Here is a 13,726-nt window from a genome sequence, read left to right as displayed (position 1 = left end):
TTCATTGGGTAGATGGTCACGGGCAGCAGCTACAGTTAGACCGGGTGCTTCTTTTCTCAACGAAAGGTGTTGCCATTCCCTTTCCTGACCGCGGTTTCAGCTTTAGAAACCGAGTTTCAACATCGGATACGTCCGGCGATTGATACGACGCCAAAGGTACCACGATAGAATGGTCTTGCTGGCCTTTACCTGCCCTGGGCAGCCTGTTATCTGCAACGGGAATACTGGGGCTACGTGCTTTTATTGTCATCGGGCAGAGCTGCCATTCTCTTTCGGCAGCCCATCTCCTCACTAAGGATACCACCCGCAGTAATGAATATGTCCAAGGATTGCTCCCACACAAGGGGTGCCACAACACCAAGGTCTTGCTGGCCTTTACCTGCCCTCTGGGCAGCATGTTACCTGCRTCTGAAACACTGAGATACGCACTTTCTTTTCCGCAGGGAAGCATTTTCAGGGGCCCACCACGGAACTCGGGTTCCATACCCAGCGCCTGGGAATGCACCCCAGGCTCGCTCCCATAGCGGAGGAGCCGGGACGCGATGGTGTCACCGCACCCCGCTCCGCCCCGCCCAGCGCGTCGTGTGAGGGGCGGTCCCGGCGCCTGAGAGCGGGCGGGGCGGGGCGGCGCGCGCGCACTGCGGCCTCCGCGCTGCGGCGGCTCCCGGCGGGATCAGGTGSGAAAGGTGGTGGGAGCTGTGGTTCCACCGGGGCTGTGAGGGGAGGAGGAACGTCCCGCTCGGGCAGGAGCTCGGCGGGCTGAGGTAGCGTGTTCGCGCCGCGGCCGGGGGCTGCCAAGCCGCGTCCCTCCCGCCGTGCTTGCGGGGGTCTCGCATCGCCCCCGCGGCCGCAGAGCGGAGCCCGGGCTGAAGATCTGGCGGGGCCGGTGTGTGAGTAGGTGCTGTTGCTGCTGCTTTATTTCCAATAGTTACGTTTTTTTTTTAGGCCTGAGGGATATGGCCGCAATTTAAGTGTTGTAAACCTGGTTAATTATCATGATAGTTATTTATAATTATGATTCATTATAGTTGACGTTATTGATATTCATTGAAAGCCCTATAAACAAGTTGTGGGGGGACGRCTACCAATTGATTTTTCAAAGCGGCTTCATCCTCTGGTTGCTSTGGGTCTTCACGGCAGCTTCCGCCTAATATTTACACTTTACACGTCTTGTAAAGATGTGCTTGTTTCCTAAAAGAGCAGCTTATAGCCTTACCAGGTAACTTTGGAAGTCTGGGCTTCGACAAAAATATATTTTTTAAAAGTATTTTTTTTAGACTGATTAGGAATACGTATAGAAAATCGCTAATATAATTCTATTAATTATCTTTATTTTTAGGAAATTATATTGTGACATTGAAAGACTAGTTATTTTCACTAATAGGCTTAAAGCAATGTGTTGAAGGCAGAGTAAAAATAGTAAGTTTATTAAAGTTGTTTTGAGAGAATCTGAGAGGTCAAGTGTACAGGTGAGCTAGTTGTTGAAATACGGTGCTGCTGAACACTTACTATCATTATTAAATATTAATTAAATGTTGATAATTTGAATGTTTAATCTTACTGTTTAATTTTCAACCTGAGTAAAAAATAGGAAGCATGGTGAGAGTCTGTTTTTTGGATATATTTTGAGATGTTTAAAGGCTTTAGAACAGCARGGGTCCAGCCATAGAAAGTAAGAGCAGGGACAAGAGCTTGCTGGGTAAAATGASTAGTGCAGTTAAGAAAATCAGGGAATCTGAGGTATGAAGTTCCCTTCTGTTAAGAACAGGAAAAACAATCCTAACAGATGTTGCAAAAATGCTRAAGTAGTCAGTGCCTTGTTCAGTTTGCCTGGGAAAAGTACCGTTAGATGTTTGCTAAAACTGAACAAAATTGTATGATGGGAATGCAGTCAGAACAATACTTAAAAAAAGACAAATGCCAGCTGAGCTCTGATTCCCTGAATGATTCTGAGGAGGTGGTTTGGGGAGGGAATTTGTGAGTAGAAGACAATTGAAACCAGTGTGCACACAGGAAGTATTCTAGTGTGGTTTGTTGAGTAGTCTGGACTGAACTATTTTTGCTGTAGCCAATATACTTAGTAAGGAAGGAATATGAGGAGTCTGTCTTAAGTTTTACACAATTTCTGCCATTGTTCAAGCTGCTGAAGTGTGCTCTAAAAATAATTATTTTAAAGATTTTTTTTTTTAAGAGCTTTTGAAGCTGACTTGTAACTCACTTTTAAACAGGGGTTTTGTGAAACATGCTCCTGGAGAGTTCAGTTTTGAGTATATTTTCATTGTTTCTTGTAATGTTGAACACAAAGTTGGAAGGATTGAAAGCACTATTCAGATAAGGGTTGGAATTAAAAATACCTTGAGAAGATCGGTGGCAGGTTAGAAATCAGTGTAACTAAGCTCAGTTAACAAGAACTGAGGGAGAAAGAAAACACAGGAAATAAAAATCAAAGGCATGATTAGTGGGAAGGGTGTCAGCGAACAGCAAACAGTATCCCAAAAAATACTGGTCATTTATACTGCACTTGAGTGCTATTTATTGCATAGTAAAACAATATTAATTGAGAATTACATTCTTACAGCCAGACAGGTGTTGCTTTATCACATTACCAAGTGTGAGTAAATATAAAGACAAGGCAAGTGATTGCACTGTTGAAAAAGGTGTCATTTAGGTCTTATCTAAAGTAGTATGGTTATTTTTTTAAACAATAGTACTGGAGATTTAGACTCTGCAAGAAAATTTGTGAGGGAGCTTGAAAGGCACGTGTACATGCTAGAAAAGAACAAACTGAGARCAAATTTGATGAGAATCCTCACATCACTAAAAGGGTTATTACTATGTAAAGGCCAKTGATTAGCAAGTCTTTGAGTTCTCTGTAGAGCAAGAGATGCTTGTTTTTAGAAGGTGATACTTTATTTGGATGCTAAAAGAAAACATTTAGCTTTAAGGTTGATGAAACCTGAAGCTGGGTGTCCACAAATCTCTTGCTGGAGAAGTAAATGTCTGAACTGACATCTGTTAGAGGCAGTCTAATCTCTCCAAGGCCCTTAGAGATGTGTGTTTAAACAGTTCTGTGCATACGATGTGGTGGAATTGTAAGTTTTAATAGGGAAAAACTGCTTTGGAATCTGCAAGTTTCCTTGAGCCTGGATTTTTRTGTAGTTTTAATAGGAAAGGCCCAGGATGTTTCCTTCTGTGCCTCCTCTTGGGTGTATAGTGTTTCTTGGAGAAAGGTTTGCTTCCGGGTGTGCACTTTTGGTACACTGAGAACAGCGGCTGGTTTGGTTGGGAAAGGCTGGWTGTACAATCATTTAAATGTATTTCACTGTACTTGCTAAAACATCATTAGTTGGCTGTTACTTCACGGGGCTGGGATGTTTTCYGGAAAAGAATGAACTTCTCTGAGGAAGATGAGGGATAAAGAGTTCAAGGAGGGGGGGAAAAACCACTGCTTCATCTTGATCAAAGGATTTGCAAACCACAGTGTGGAAGGTGGCAAAATAGAAGTATGGCCTTGATCATGTAATTGAGACATTTATGTATTTACGTTGTTAAAAAGGAAACAGCAGCCTGCTAATGATCTTTTGGAATAACTGAATTGGAAAWGTGGAGATGTTTCAAGCCAATGCTTCTATAGGTGCAGTTTGTCTTTCCATTTTTTTACCTCATGTCAAGGAGAAGGGCTTTTAGAAAAATTAGTTGTTTTTACACAGCCTGAAAAAAGAAAAGAGAATTTTTATTAGGTGATCTAAATTCCTTTTAGMGCTAAGTATTTGTGTCTCATTTAAAATGGGGTACTTTTATTTCTGTTAGTAAAATGTCCAGAAATGTTACTTGAGTGAGCTAGCCTGTTGCTGCATTATTTTTCCTTAGCAGTTCTATYAGCTTTCAGGTTTTAAAGTTTTGAGAATACTGGGGAGCTTCAGCAAAGCTATACAGAATGTATTGTTCTTGAGCAGGAGTTCTGTCATGACAATCTGACTCATTTAGTTCAGCCACCAAAAATTTTTAGTCTTTCTCATCCCTAGTGCACAATATGTGGCTGATTTATTTGCCAGCAGTGGTTTGGAGTTGAAATTTGGATTTTAAGTAGCTTTGCTTGTTTGATAGAAAGAAACAAGCTCAGTTTAAAATGGTAGGAAATCTGAATGRTGCTTCTTGCTGTATATTTCAGACCCCCAAAATGTAATGCATCCAGCTTTTGAGAACCATGCAATACGAGTCTTGTATTATTAAGTTACTTAAAACTTAGCTCTGTCTGAAACTTCTGTGCTGAAGTTTATAAGAAATCTCAACATCGCTGTCTTAAGGGATTCTGCATACTTTAAAAATTCCAGTATTTTTTTTCTAAAAGCATGTGTAATCAACTTCATTATATAATCTGAGTGAACTGTGTAATTTCTGTGATTTAYCTTATTTTGGTCTGATGTTTGCATACTCCTTGTGACTCAAGGGTGAGATTTTGAGTTTTTCATTCATTTCCTCTTGAAGTCAAAAGAGTGTAAAGACGTGCTGGTGATAGCATTCCAAAKATGTTTTATATGATGTTTTTGAGATATGAATTACAAGTGAACAATTTAGCTTTATTTCACGAGGTTGAATTTTCTATATATATTTTTGGAGGTCATAAGAATAGTATTTTTGGTGTCTATATAAATCTGAGAATTAAAATGAATGCAACACAACCTCTCTTAATTCGTTGTCACAAAAGTAAAAAGAAAAAACTGCACAGTTTGAACTAGTAGATAATTTGAGCTTTAAAATTCAGAAGTCCAAGAAAATAGTCTCCCCTGTGTTTAATAAACATCATTTGTATTTTGGTGCAGCATGGGCATTGGATTAGATGATTTTGAAAATGCCTTCCACTACTCYGAACCATTTTGTGAACAATGATTTTCAAGTAGCTGTGGACTAAGTATTTTATAATTTTTTACAAGGTTTTTTTTTATTTGGATGGCATTAAGACTAATATATCTGTGAATATATATGTGATATCTGTAGGATTAGCTGTGCAGTGTCCAACTTGTCTTCTGAGAGGATGGTGTTTGAACAAGGGTTTTGTCTGGAGCCTTTTGTTTTGTGACACTTGCTGTTGTCAATATTTAGATTTTACTACCCRTACAATTATTTCTTCAGGTTTTTAATGGTAGTTAGGACTGCAGTCTTGTATATGAGAAAGCAGGTACAATATATGTGTCAAGTTTTACATTTGCAAAATTAASAAAAATACCCAAGGGACAGTTGAAAATGTTTGGTGCACTATAGAATTTAGATTTCCTGTGTGCCACTAAGAATTTTTAGCTGGAGTCTTTGGTACATAGACARTGTTGTCTATGCCTTGTGTCAGTTCTATAGTGGGTAAGGCCTGAATCCTGTGGATACCACCCTAACTCAGTACTTTATTTGCTCTCTGCCAGAGGCACTGGAAGACTTTCTCTGAGGTTAGCAGAGCATGATATGGTGTCGTGCATGTAAGCAAATTAAAAGAAGTCACCTCCAATTCCCTGACTCTTTAGTCCTCTATGTTAAATTTTAAGCCTCAATGTAGTTCTTGCGATGGAACTTATGTTTCTGTGGATTTTTTTTTTATATATTTTAAGCTACTTCCTAGGAAATAGTAAAGTGCTCTGTATTATATAAAACCCAATTTWATTAAGTTGTTGTATATGTGGTAATAGTCTGGGTGTTGAGACTGAGTGTGGCTTACTTGAACAATGGKAATCACAAGTTAACGATTGCAAATGAAGTTGTAAAGTTAAAGAAATGGTCCATGAATAAATGTGGCTATAACAATTGCTACAAATTATACAGTTTGTTTAACCTCCCATTTCCTATTTTAGGGAGAATTAGCTCTTGCTATAGTTTCTGAACCTGCATATTAAGAGAACTTTTAAGTGTATCTGTGAGAGAGGATTAAGTTGTATTGTTAACATTTAAATCAACATTTTTAATTTCTTGAAAAACAAACAGAACTGTAAAAACCAAATTCTGAAACCCTAACTCTGTATGCATAAATTAAAATGATACTAGTCAAATATGTCTTATGAATATTCCAAGTATGTATTGAATKCTTAAGGACATAAAATTTACATATAGGTGGAACCTCTTAGATACATTATACATATATGTTCTATGTGTTTATATGTATTACTTCAAATGTAGAAATAAAAGGTTCTACAGACTTGCAAAAATGTATACTTTTATGGGTATATGTATAAACCACATATTCTGTAGGCTATTCTTTAGAAGTACAAGGCCAAAGAATTAAACTGACAATGTGAACAAACAAAACCCTTTCATWTTCCCACTAAGCTAAAAATATGTCAACTAACTCACCTGTTTTCTCTTATTAGAAATGACTACCCCAAACAAGACCCCACCTGGTGCTGATCCAAAGCAGTTAGAGAGGACTGGTACTGTTAGAGAAATAGGCTCACAAGCAGTTTGGTCTCTTTCATCCTGTAAGCCAGGTAAAATCACAACAATGAGGTAAAAAGTTGAATGTGCATTTATGTTTTTGGAAGAAGACATCCACAGCAGTAAAACTGCTATAGTATAGGCTGTATGGGAGTMGCCACAAATAATTTTGGCCTTCTCTATATGTGATACAATATGAAAGTTGTAACTGGATCCGAAATCCTGATATGAGGAGCTATCTCATGTGAAATAAACAGATCTCTTACTTGTTTTATACTAAATGGTTTTGTTTTTCACTTGTTCAGTGAACAAACCATGTGAGCAGAAAAACTTGCAGCACTGTGTAATTGTTTCTGTGCTTTGGCATTTTGTCTGGGTGTCTTCCATTCTTAACTAAGGATGTCGAGGCATCTGACCCGAATGTTCTGCTTGAATTCAGTGTGGACTCAGCCATTGCAGGGTGGCCCTGAAACTGTGCAAGTAAATGAGCCTATGGTCCTGAGGTGCAGTCAGTGATACCTGCTCAAAATACCTGAAAATCTGTATTCTTTCCCTTTGAGGTGGTTGAGTTGCTATTTCAGAAATGTCTATTGGGAATTGATTTGCTGTCTTGTTGCAGCCTAGGATCAGTGATCCCTTTATGYTGCGATATCATGTCCAGGCTGAATGACTTTGGTCTGATATCTTGGCATGYTGGAGAAAAATACAATAGGGTTTTGTTCCTTAAATAGGCTGGYGCAAAATTTTTATTGCAGATTAAAMTTCAACTGCTACATTARTACTGCAAATAATGTAGTTAGTTGCACTACTAATTGTGTGGACAATTAATAAAAGAATGTGTTTAGTAAAAGCACATATAATGAAGGAATAGCATATACAAAGTTGGAGTTGATTCTTCTGATGTGATTGCATTAACCTTTAGGAATACTGTTTTTGTCATCTGTGGCTTGTTCCAGCTAGTACCTGAAAAAGCAAAAATATTTCAGGACATGACTTGAAAATAYTACATTTGGCTAAAAATTTGTAATGAATGGTCTCTGCTAATGATTTTTCTTTAGTTCAGCYGTGAAGTTATAGAAGAAGTGGAAAAATCTAAACGTTAATTATTGCTCTGGCAACCAGTATGAATTACTGCTTGACCACTTGAAATTCCAGGGCATGTTGACATGGCTTCACACTCCACAGGCTTCAACAGTATTGAACCTTTGCAGATTCCTCTATTCCAGTTTTTTTGTCAGAAAAGCATAGGTGCACTTGGGTATAAATATTTCCTAATATGTTATAACTTGGGAGACATTAGTTTGTACCAGTTGAAAAAAAGCATTTGCATCACAGAAATGAGATATTCAAGATTATCATTTTCTTTTTCTYAGGGTTTGGAGTGGATCAGTTACGAGATGATAATCTAGAAACTTACTGGCAGTCAGATGGATCACAGCCTCATTTGGTGAACATCCAATTTAGGTATTAAAATATTTTTCCTATGGGTTAGGGTGCTTTGTGTAACTTTGTATTGATTACTGTTCACCAGGATAGAAATTTTGGAAGTGCAAGAACTCCTGGGTTAGTTCTGTTACCCAACTGGTAAGAAGTCAGATAGCATTTATAAAAATGAGATTTTCAAATATTATGATCATTAAATGCCTAAATAAGAATAAAAGAGGAACGTTTAATGGTTTGTCCATTGTGACAGCATCACAGTTACGCTTATAAGGTAACTTACGACCTGATTCTGTGTCTTTGAGTGTCATTTGGAGGGTAGATGACTGTTACTGTATAACCYGACAGCTGAGTTGGAGAAACCTTTTTCTGTTCTGTCCTGTGTAGGATGCTATCAGTACTTTTACTTTAACCAAATTTGAGACTTCTTTGTTTACTTTCTTGAACATCTGGGTATAATAAGAGAGCCCATATTTGAAAAGCTTAACTTAAGCTTCATTATTTGGCATATTGACTTGTTTCTTGGTGTACTGACATTTCTGAAGGCAGGCAAAGGAGAATGGTGAAAATCAACTGTTTGCATAATATAATGTGGAAAAACACCTAGTACTTCAACAGCAAGTTTCTTATAAATCACTAGGCACATTTATATTCATTTTCAGAACATTTAAATCCTTAGTTATTGCAAGCTAGCAACTAACTAATCCTGAGTATTTTTCTTTATTATGCTTACACAGCTTGTGTTGCTTTTTGCAGAAGAAAAACAACMGTGAAGACGTTATGTATTTATGCAGACTACAAATCTGATGAAAGTTATACTCCAAGCAAAATCTCTGTCAGAGTAGGAAATAATTTTCATAATCTCCAGGAAATCCGGGTAGGTCAATGATACTTTGCTTTCTGTCTTAAGGCAGTTCTCTCTTGTTAGRACATCTGATGAAATAAAGTGGATTTTGGAGGTAAAATATGGCRTTGTGCTTGAAGGGGGAAAATGGCTGGGTTTATTTTGATGTTTGCTTTTAGTTTTTGTCTTGTAAATATAGTAGGCTGGTTTCTGYTTTTTCATCAGGCTTCTTTACCAAACATAATTATAATTAAATCATTATCTTTATAATTAAATATGTTCATAACTTACATTTTAATTTTGAGTATGGTTTCTAATCTTTTCGAAGGTTTTTTTTAATACTGAACAGTCACTGAGATTTAAGAATTTTGGATGGAATGCAGTTTTTTAACAAATGAATCAAAATTCAATTTTCAGTTCTGTAGATAGGTTTAAGATTTTGAATGAGACAGAGTTGAAGTATTTTTTTAATGTTTTCATTTACAAAAATGTAACAGTSAAATCTAGTATTTTTTCATACTGATGCTTCTAGCCAGAACAACTGTGATTTGAGTTGCTCTAACTGCTTAATTTTGCTTACCTTTAACTGCTTAGTTTTGCTGACCTTTTGGTAAATAGTAAAAGCAGATTTGAATAATCTATTATCTTGGTAGAAGTCCACCTTGAAACTAATCAGGTTACTCATAAGCAGGTATCTTTGCTCATTCTGAGTTAACAGCAACCTCATATTTCAAATTCCTGTTCTCTGGAGCTCAGCAGTTACTGGCTGGTATTTTGGGAAGGTTTAACTTACCARCCTTATATGGCAGGTATTACAATAACAGAAGGATTGGGATGACAAGAAAAAGATGGTGTCAAATGGCGGCTTCTTTTCTTACTTCTGGGATTTTYATTGTTTTCACTTTGCTTTTYAGTCCCAACAATTCAAAGYAMCACGAGCAACTTATAAGTAGAAGATTGTAGATAGTGTGGGAGTAAAAAACAGTGTAGTAGGCATGTCTGCTAGCACTATGTATCTGTCTTCATCCTTTCAATGATTTGTGGTGTTCTCTCAARTTTTGACCTATACTTCCATCCTAAATATTAAACGAAAGGTTCTGGACATGTTTGTTTTTCTTGAATTAATTAAATATTCCTTTGGAAGAAATGAATCACCAGCATCAGCTGCAAATTGTGCCTTTCAATCTTCCTAACTGTATCAAAGCAATTTGGGAGTTGCACAGTGTATGAATTACAGCCTCTGGATCTTTTCCGTTGGGCTGCCGATCAATTTCCCGAATGTCCACTAGATGTCATTGTTTGCCTTAATTATCAGTTTGATTTTTGCACTTTTATATGCCCTTTCAAAAACTAAACTATTATCTTTTTTTGTAATCATGCTTAATGCAGCACTATACATCTATCTGTCTAACTTAAGTTTCTTATACAGTGGTAAGCTCCCACTCTTGAAGGTATGTGTGTTGTTAACATATTAAAGATCTGTAGAAACAATAAAACGTATAACARGTGTATTAGTCTTCTGCAGTGTCTCAGCCAATATTTCTTTAGCTCTTTTCTTGCTAAACACGGGATTGTATGCATAATATATGTAGTTAAAAATGGCACTTCTACATGAAACAAATTACTAGGTTTTTTTGTGGTATATGAATGTGACTATAATATGATGCATGACAGAGTAATTTTTATGCATACCACATGCTCATGTACTTTTTTTACTTCCAAACTGAGGAGAAAATATGGTCACGCTTCTTATTAATGAGATACAATACCTCGATGCTGTAAAATGCTTGTGACTGTCATCACTATGATGTTGCATGTTGCTATCAATTTTCATATTTCCCAAAATGCTTGATACTGTTTCTTAAATTTTCCTTCAGTCCTGAAACTTTCTCCMTTCTTCAGCTTCTCTGACACATGGGGGGGTTATTAAAGCAGTGTGAACTGTTATGAGCTCTTTGCAGAAATCTGCTTAATTATACAATGATTCCATTGGCTTCAGTACTGATTAACTGGGTGGAAAATCAGGCTAAAGCATTTTATATTTTTCCATGGATGCTTGCCCAACTCATAGTGTCTAATGAATGTGTTTTCTTTCCTAATGGTCTAATWTTCAACACAATGCAATATGCTGTTAGGCTGAATTTTGTCACAAATATAAGATTAGCTTTAGTTTGTGATCTAGTATGTAGGCATGTCTTTTTGAACCTAAGATGAAATCATTTTCTAAATAAAAGGTTTTTTCCCCCCTCATTTGTACCAAATCATAAGAGTGACAKCAGCCATCACAATCTGGCAGGATTATTCCCTTTCTGCACTTAAGGTGTGTGCAGTCAGCCTTCTCCTCTGACTCAAATGCCTTAGTATCACAACTGTCAAGTTTTGAGAGCAAATATTTTCTCATTTCCAGTCATGGAGTTTTCCCACATGATGGTACAAACAGTCTGGATGGACAAAATAATCTGTAGAGGCATTTTTGGAACAGCATGCAGACTCTTCAGTATATAATTTAAGTTACTGCGTTTTTTTATGATCTGAAAATAACCCACTGCAAAGGATGTGAGTGAAATGCTGGCTGCAAGACATCTCTGGTCACTTCAAGTGATGCCCACCTGGTTATTGCATTTGTACCTCTCAGAGACATATAGGTGTTCAGCAGTTCATCTTGCTGTAAGAAGATAAGTGTTTTGATGCTCAGTACAGGTAGTCTTTCAGGGAATAGTCTATATCCATATATTATATATATATATATATATTCACCTGGTAGTTTCAGTGGTTTCTGCTGTCAGCCTGTGTGGAGGGTCTTTACACAGACTCAGATGAAAGCTCTGTAATCTTAATACACCTTTGATGGTCACAGTGTGAGGTTTTTGTTTAAGCTTTTTGCTGGGATTTTTTGTTTGTTTGCTTTTCCTTTGGATTGCTGTCTGGTTTGTTTTCTGTCTCTTTTGGCCTTGCTTGGTGTTTTGTAACAAGGTGCAAGCGCAGCAGCYGCCCTGGTGGTGTGGGGTTGTGACCGAGCACCACGGACAGGGCTCCTGTTGGAAGAGATTCTACACTAGAGAGGGGAATTACCAACTGGAGGMATGCCCTTGGGGAGCTTTTCCAAGAGGTAGTTAAGGAACTATGACCCTGCTGTAATGTCTTTACTCCTGCGGTGTCCAGTGACTGTAATGAAGAGGCTGGTTTTACCCAGACATTTTCTGATATCCAGCAGTGAACAATCTCCACCCATTTCCTGTACATGGAGTAAACATAGRTCCTGAGGAATGAGAACATGCTAGCGTGTCATAGGGCTGTTGTGAGGTACTCTGTCAAGAAAATGTATTCTTGTGAGTCTCTAACCAAACATCTCTAAGGTGTATTTCAAACTGATTTCCACTGAAGAYAGAGTACTGAACTGTTACTCCTTTAGATTCCTGACTAGGCTTCATGTACTTTGGTTAGAAAAAGTTCCTCTCTGTACTTTCTTCTGTTCAAGAAAAGAGGCATTTCTGATCCCTAATTATTCCTTGGGTTCAGAATAGAAATTAAAAAGAGTCAGTGTGCTTTCTGCAAACTACACTTGATGTGGAAAAGACTGAATAAACTTTAGTTTTATAGATTTCAATCTGTAGTCTTTCCTTTCTGTCTCTAGGATGCTCTGTAGACACAATCATCACACCAGTTGTTCATTTTGATTGTTATTGTGCTGTTGCACTGGTTGAGTATGGATTTGGTTCATCAGGATGCACAGTACCTGTTCCTTACATCTAAAATATACTGGTACTGGAAATCTGCAAAAGTATTGGTTAGTTATTAAGCCTTGTGATTGATGTCAAGGATAAAAATCAAATTTTGGAAGCAGGGTTATTTCTATTTGATGTAGTTGATATTCTGTACATTTTTCCACGTTCTAGTGGAGGATGTTTTGTGAATCCCCAAATGGGTTGCTGAAGTCAACTATCTTTACAAAAAGAAGGCAAATTAAATGACATAACATCACTGTTCGCTACCATCATTGTACCTGATATGACCTTTTGCCATTCGTGTGCTTATGGAAATATCTAATATATACTTCAAGCTTTGGAAATTATGAACAGGATTACAATTTTTCTGCCCTTTTATACTATGGAATGGTAATGCATTACAGTAGAGTTTACTATGCAGTCATGAGAAATACAGTTATTGAAATAGCCTATTATGCTTAYGAGGTGTGTGTATCCAAATAGGGAAGTCCATATTAGATCTAATAGAAGTATGAACAAGGGAAGATTATTTTGGCCCACACAGTATAAAATTAAGCATTTTTATCTGACCTTGCTCTGAAATGGTATTTTAAGAGAAATAAACATATCTTCTGTTGGATCTTAGAGGAAAGCTAAACATGGCTTTTATGCTGTGGTACATGCTGCATTTTTTCTTTTGTTACTGAACATTCAGAAACAAATCTTTGAAGGAACCTTTTCTTACCACAGAAGGGCTCAATTAGGCAAGGGTACCTTAAAGAGGCCCTGTATTTTTAATACTGTCAGTCTGACTTTACTTTGTGAYGCAGAGGAAAAGCCATGTGAAACAAGGTGGCAGCAGCTCTGTGGAAGGCAGCAACTTGATGCAGTACAGAGCTTTCCTCAAGGGARCTCAAGTACAGAGGGACTAGGAACTAACTGATCAAAACACTAAATGTTACATRTATGTGAAAGCCTCTCCTGCAGTGACTGCCTTTCTCATGATTATTCATTTAAGTTCCACCATGGAAAAGAAATTGGAAAATCACYCCCTCRCAGTAAATAATTTCTTCCTAATTTCTAATCTAAACCTTAGTTTAAAACCATTCCCCCTTGTTTTATCACTACATGCAGTTGTAAAATCTCTCTTCCTCTTTCTCGTAGGCACCCTTGCATACTGGAAAGCCACTATTAGGTCACACYACCACCTTGTTTTCTGTAGCAAGTGTTTGATTACATTGTTTCATCTCTTTTCAGTGCTTGAAGTTCTGTTAGGAGGATTTGAAAATATTTCCCCAAACTCTTGTTGGTTAAATATTTTACT

The 13,726-nt window shown here is 37.5% G+C and overlaps 1 protein-coding gene across 7 annotated transcripts in view; it reads left to right on the top strand.

The window, feature by feature from the left end:
* ANAPC10 (anaphase promoting complex subunit 10) overlaps positions 1-13,726 on the top strand; it is a 33,701-nt gene that overhangs the window by 644 nt on the left and 19,331 nt on the right. Inside the window, exons 1-4 of one of the 7 annotated variants that reach the window (XM_057376308.1) lie at positions 94-156; positions 6,351-6,467; positions 7,788-7,878; positions 8,611-8,731. In XM_057376308.1, coding sequence (XP_057232291.1) covers positions 6,353-6,467; positions 7,788-7,878; positions 8,611-8,731 — 327 coding nt within the window. In that variant the 5' untranslated portion in view covers positions 94-156; positions 6,351-6,352. The other 6 variants (XM_057376310.1, XM_057376311.1, XM_057376309.1 and 3 more) reach the window with 6 other exon arrangements.

The sequence above is a fragment of the Malurus melanocephalus genome, unplaced genomic scaffold, assembly GCF_030028575.1.
Source record: "Malurus melanocephalus ecotype Western Australia unplaced genomic scaffold, MMel_1.1 scaffold_277, whole genome shotgun sequence".
NCBI classification, from domain to species: domain Eukaryota; kingdom Metazoa; phylum Chordata; class Aves; order Passeriformes; family Maluridae; genus Malurus; species Malurus melanocephalus.
Note: the sequence above shows the minus strand (reverse complement) of the source record. Positions and strands in the feature narration are given on the sequence as shown.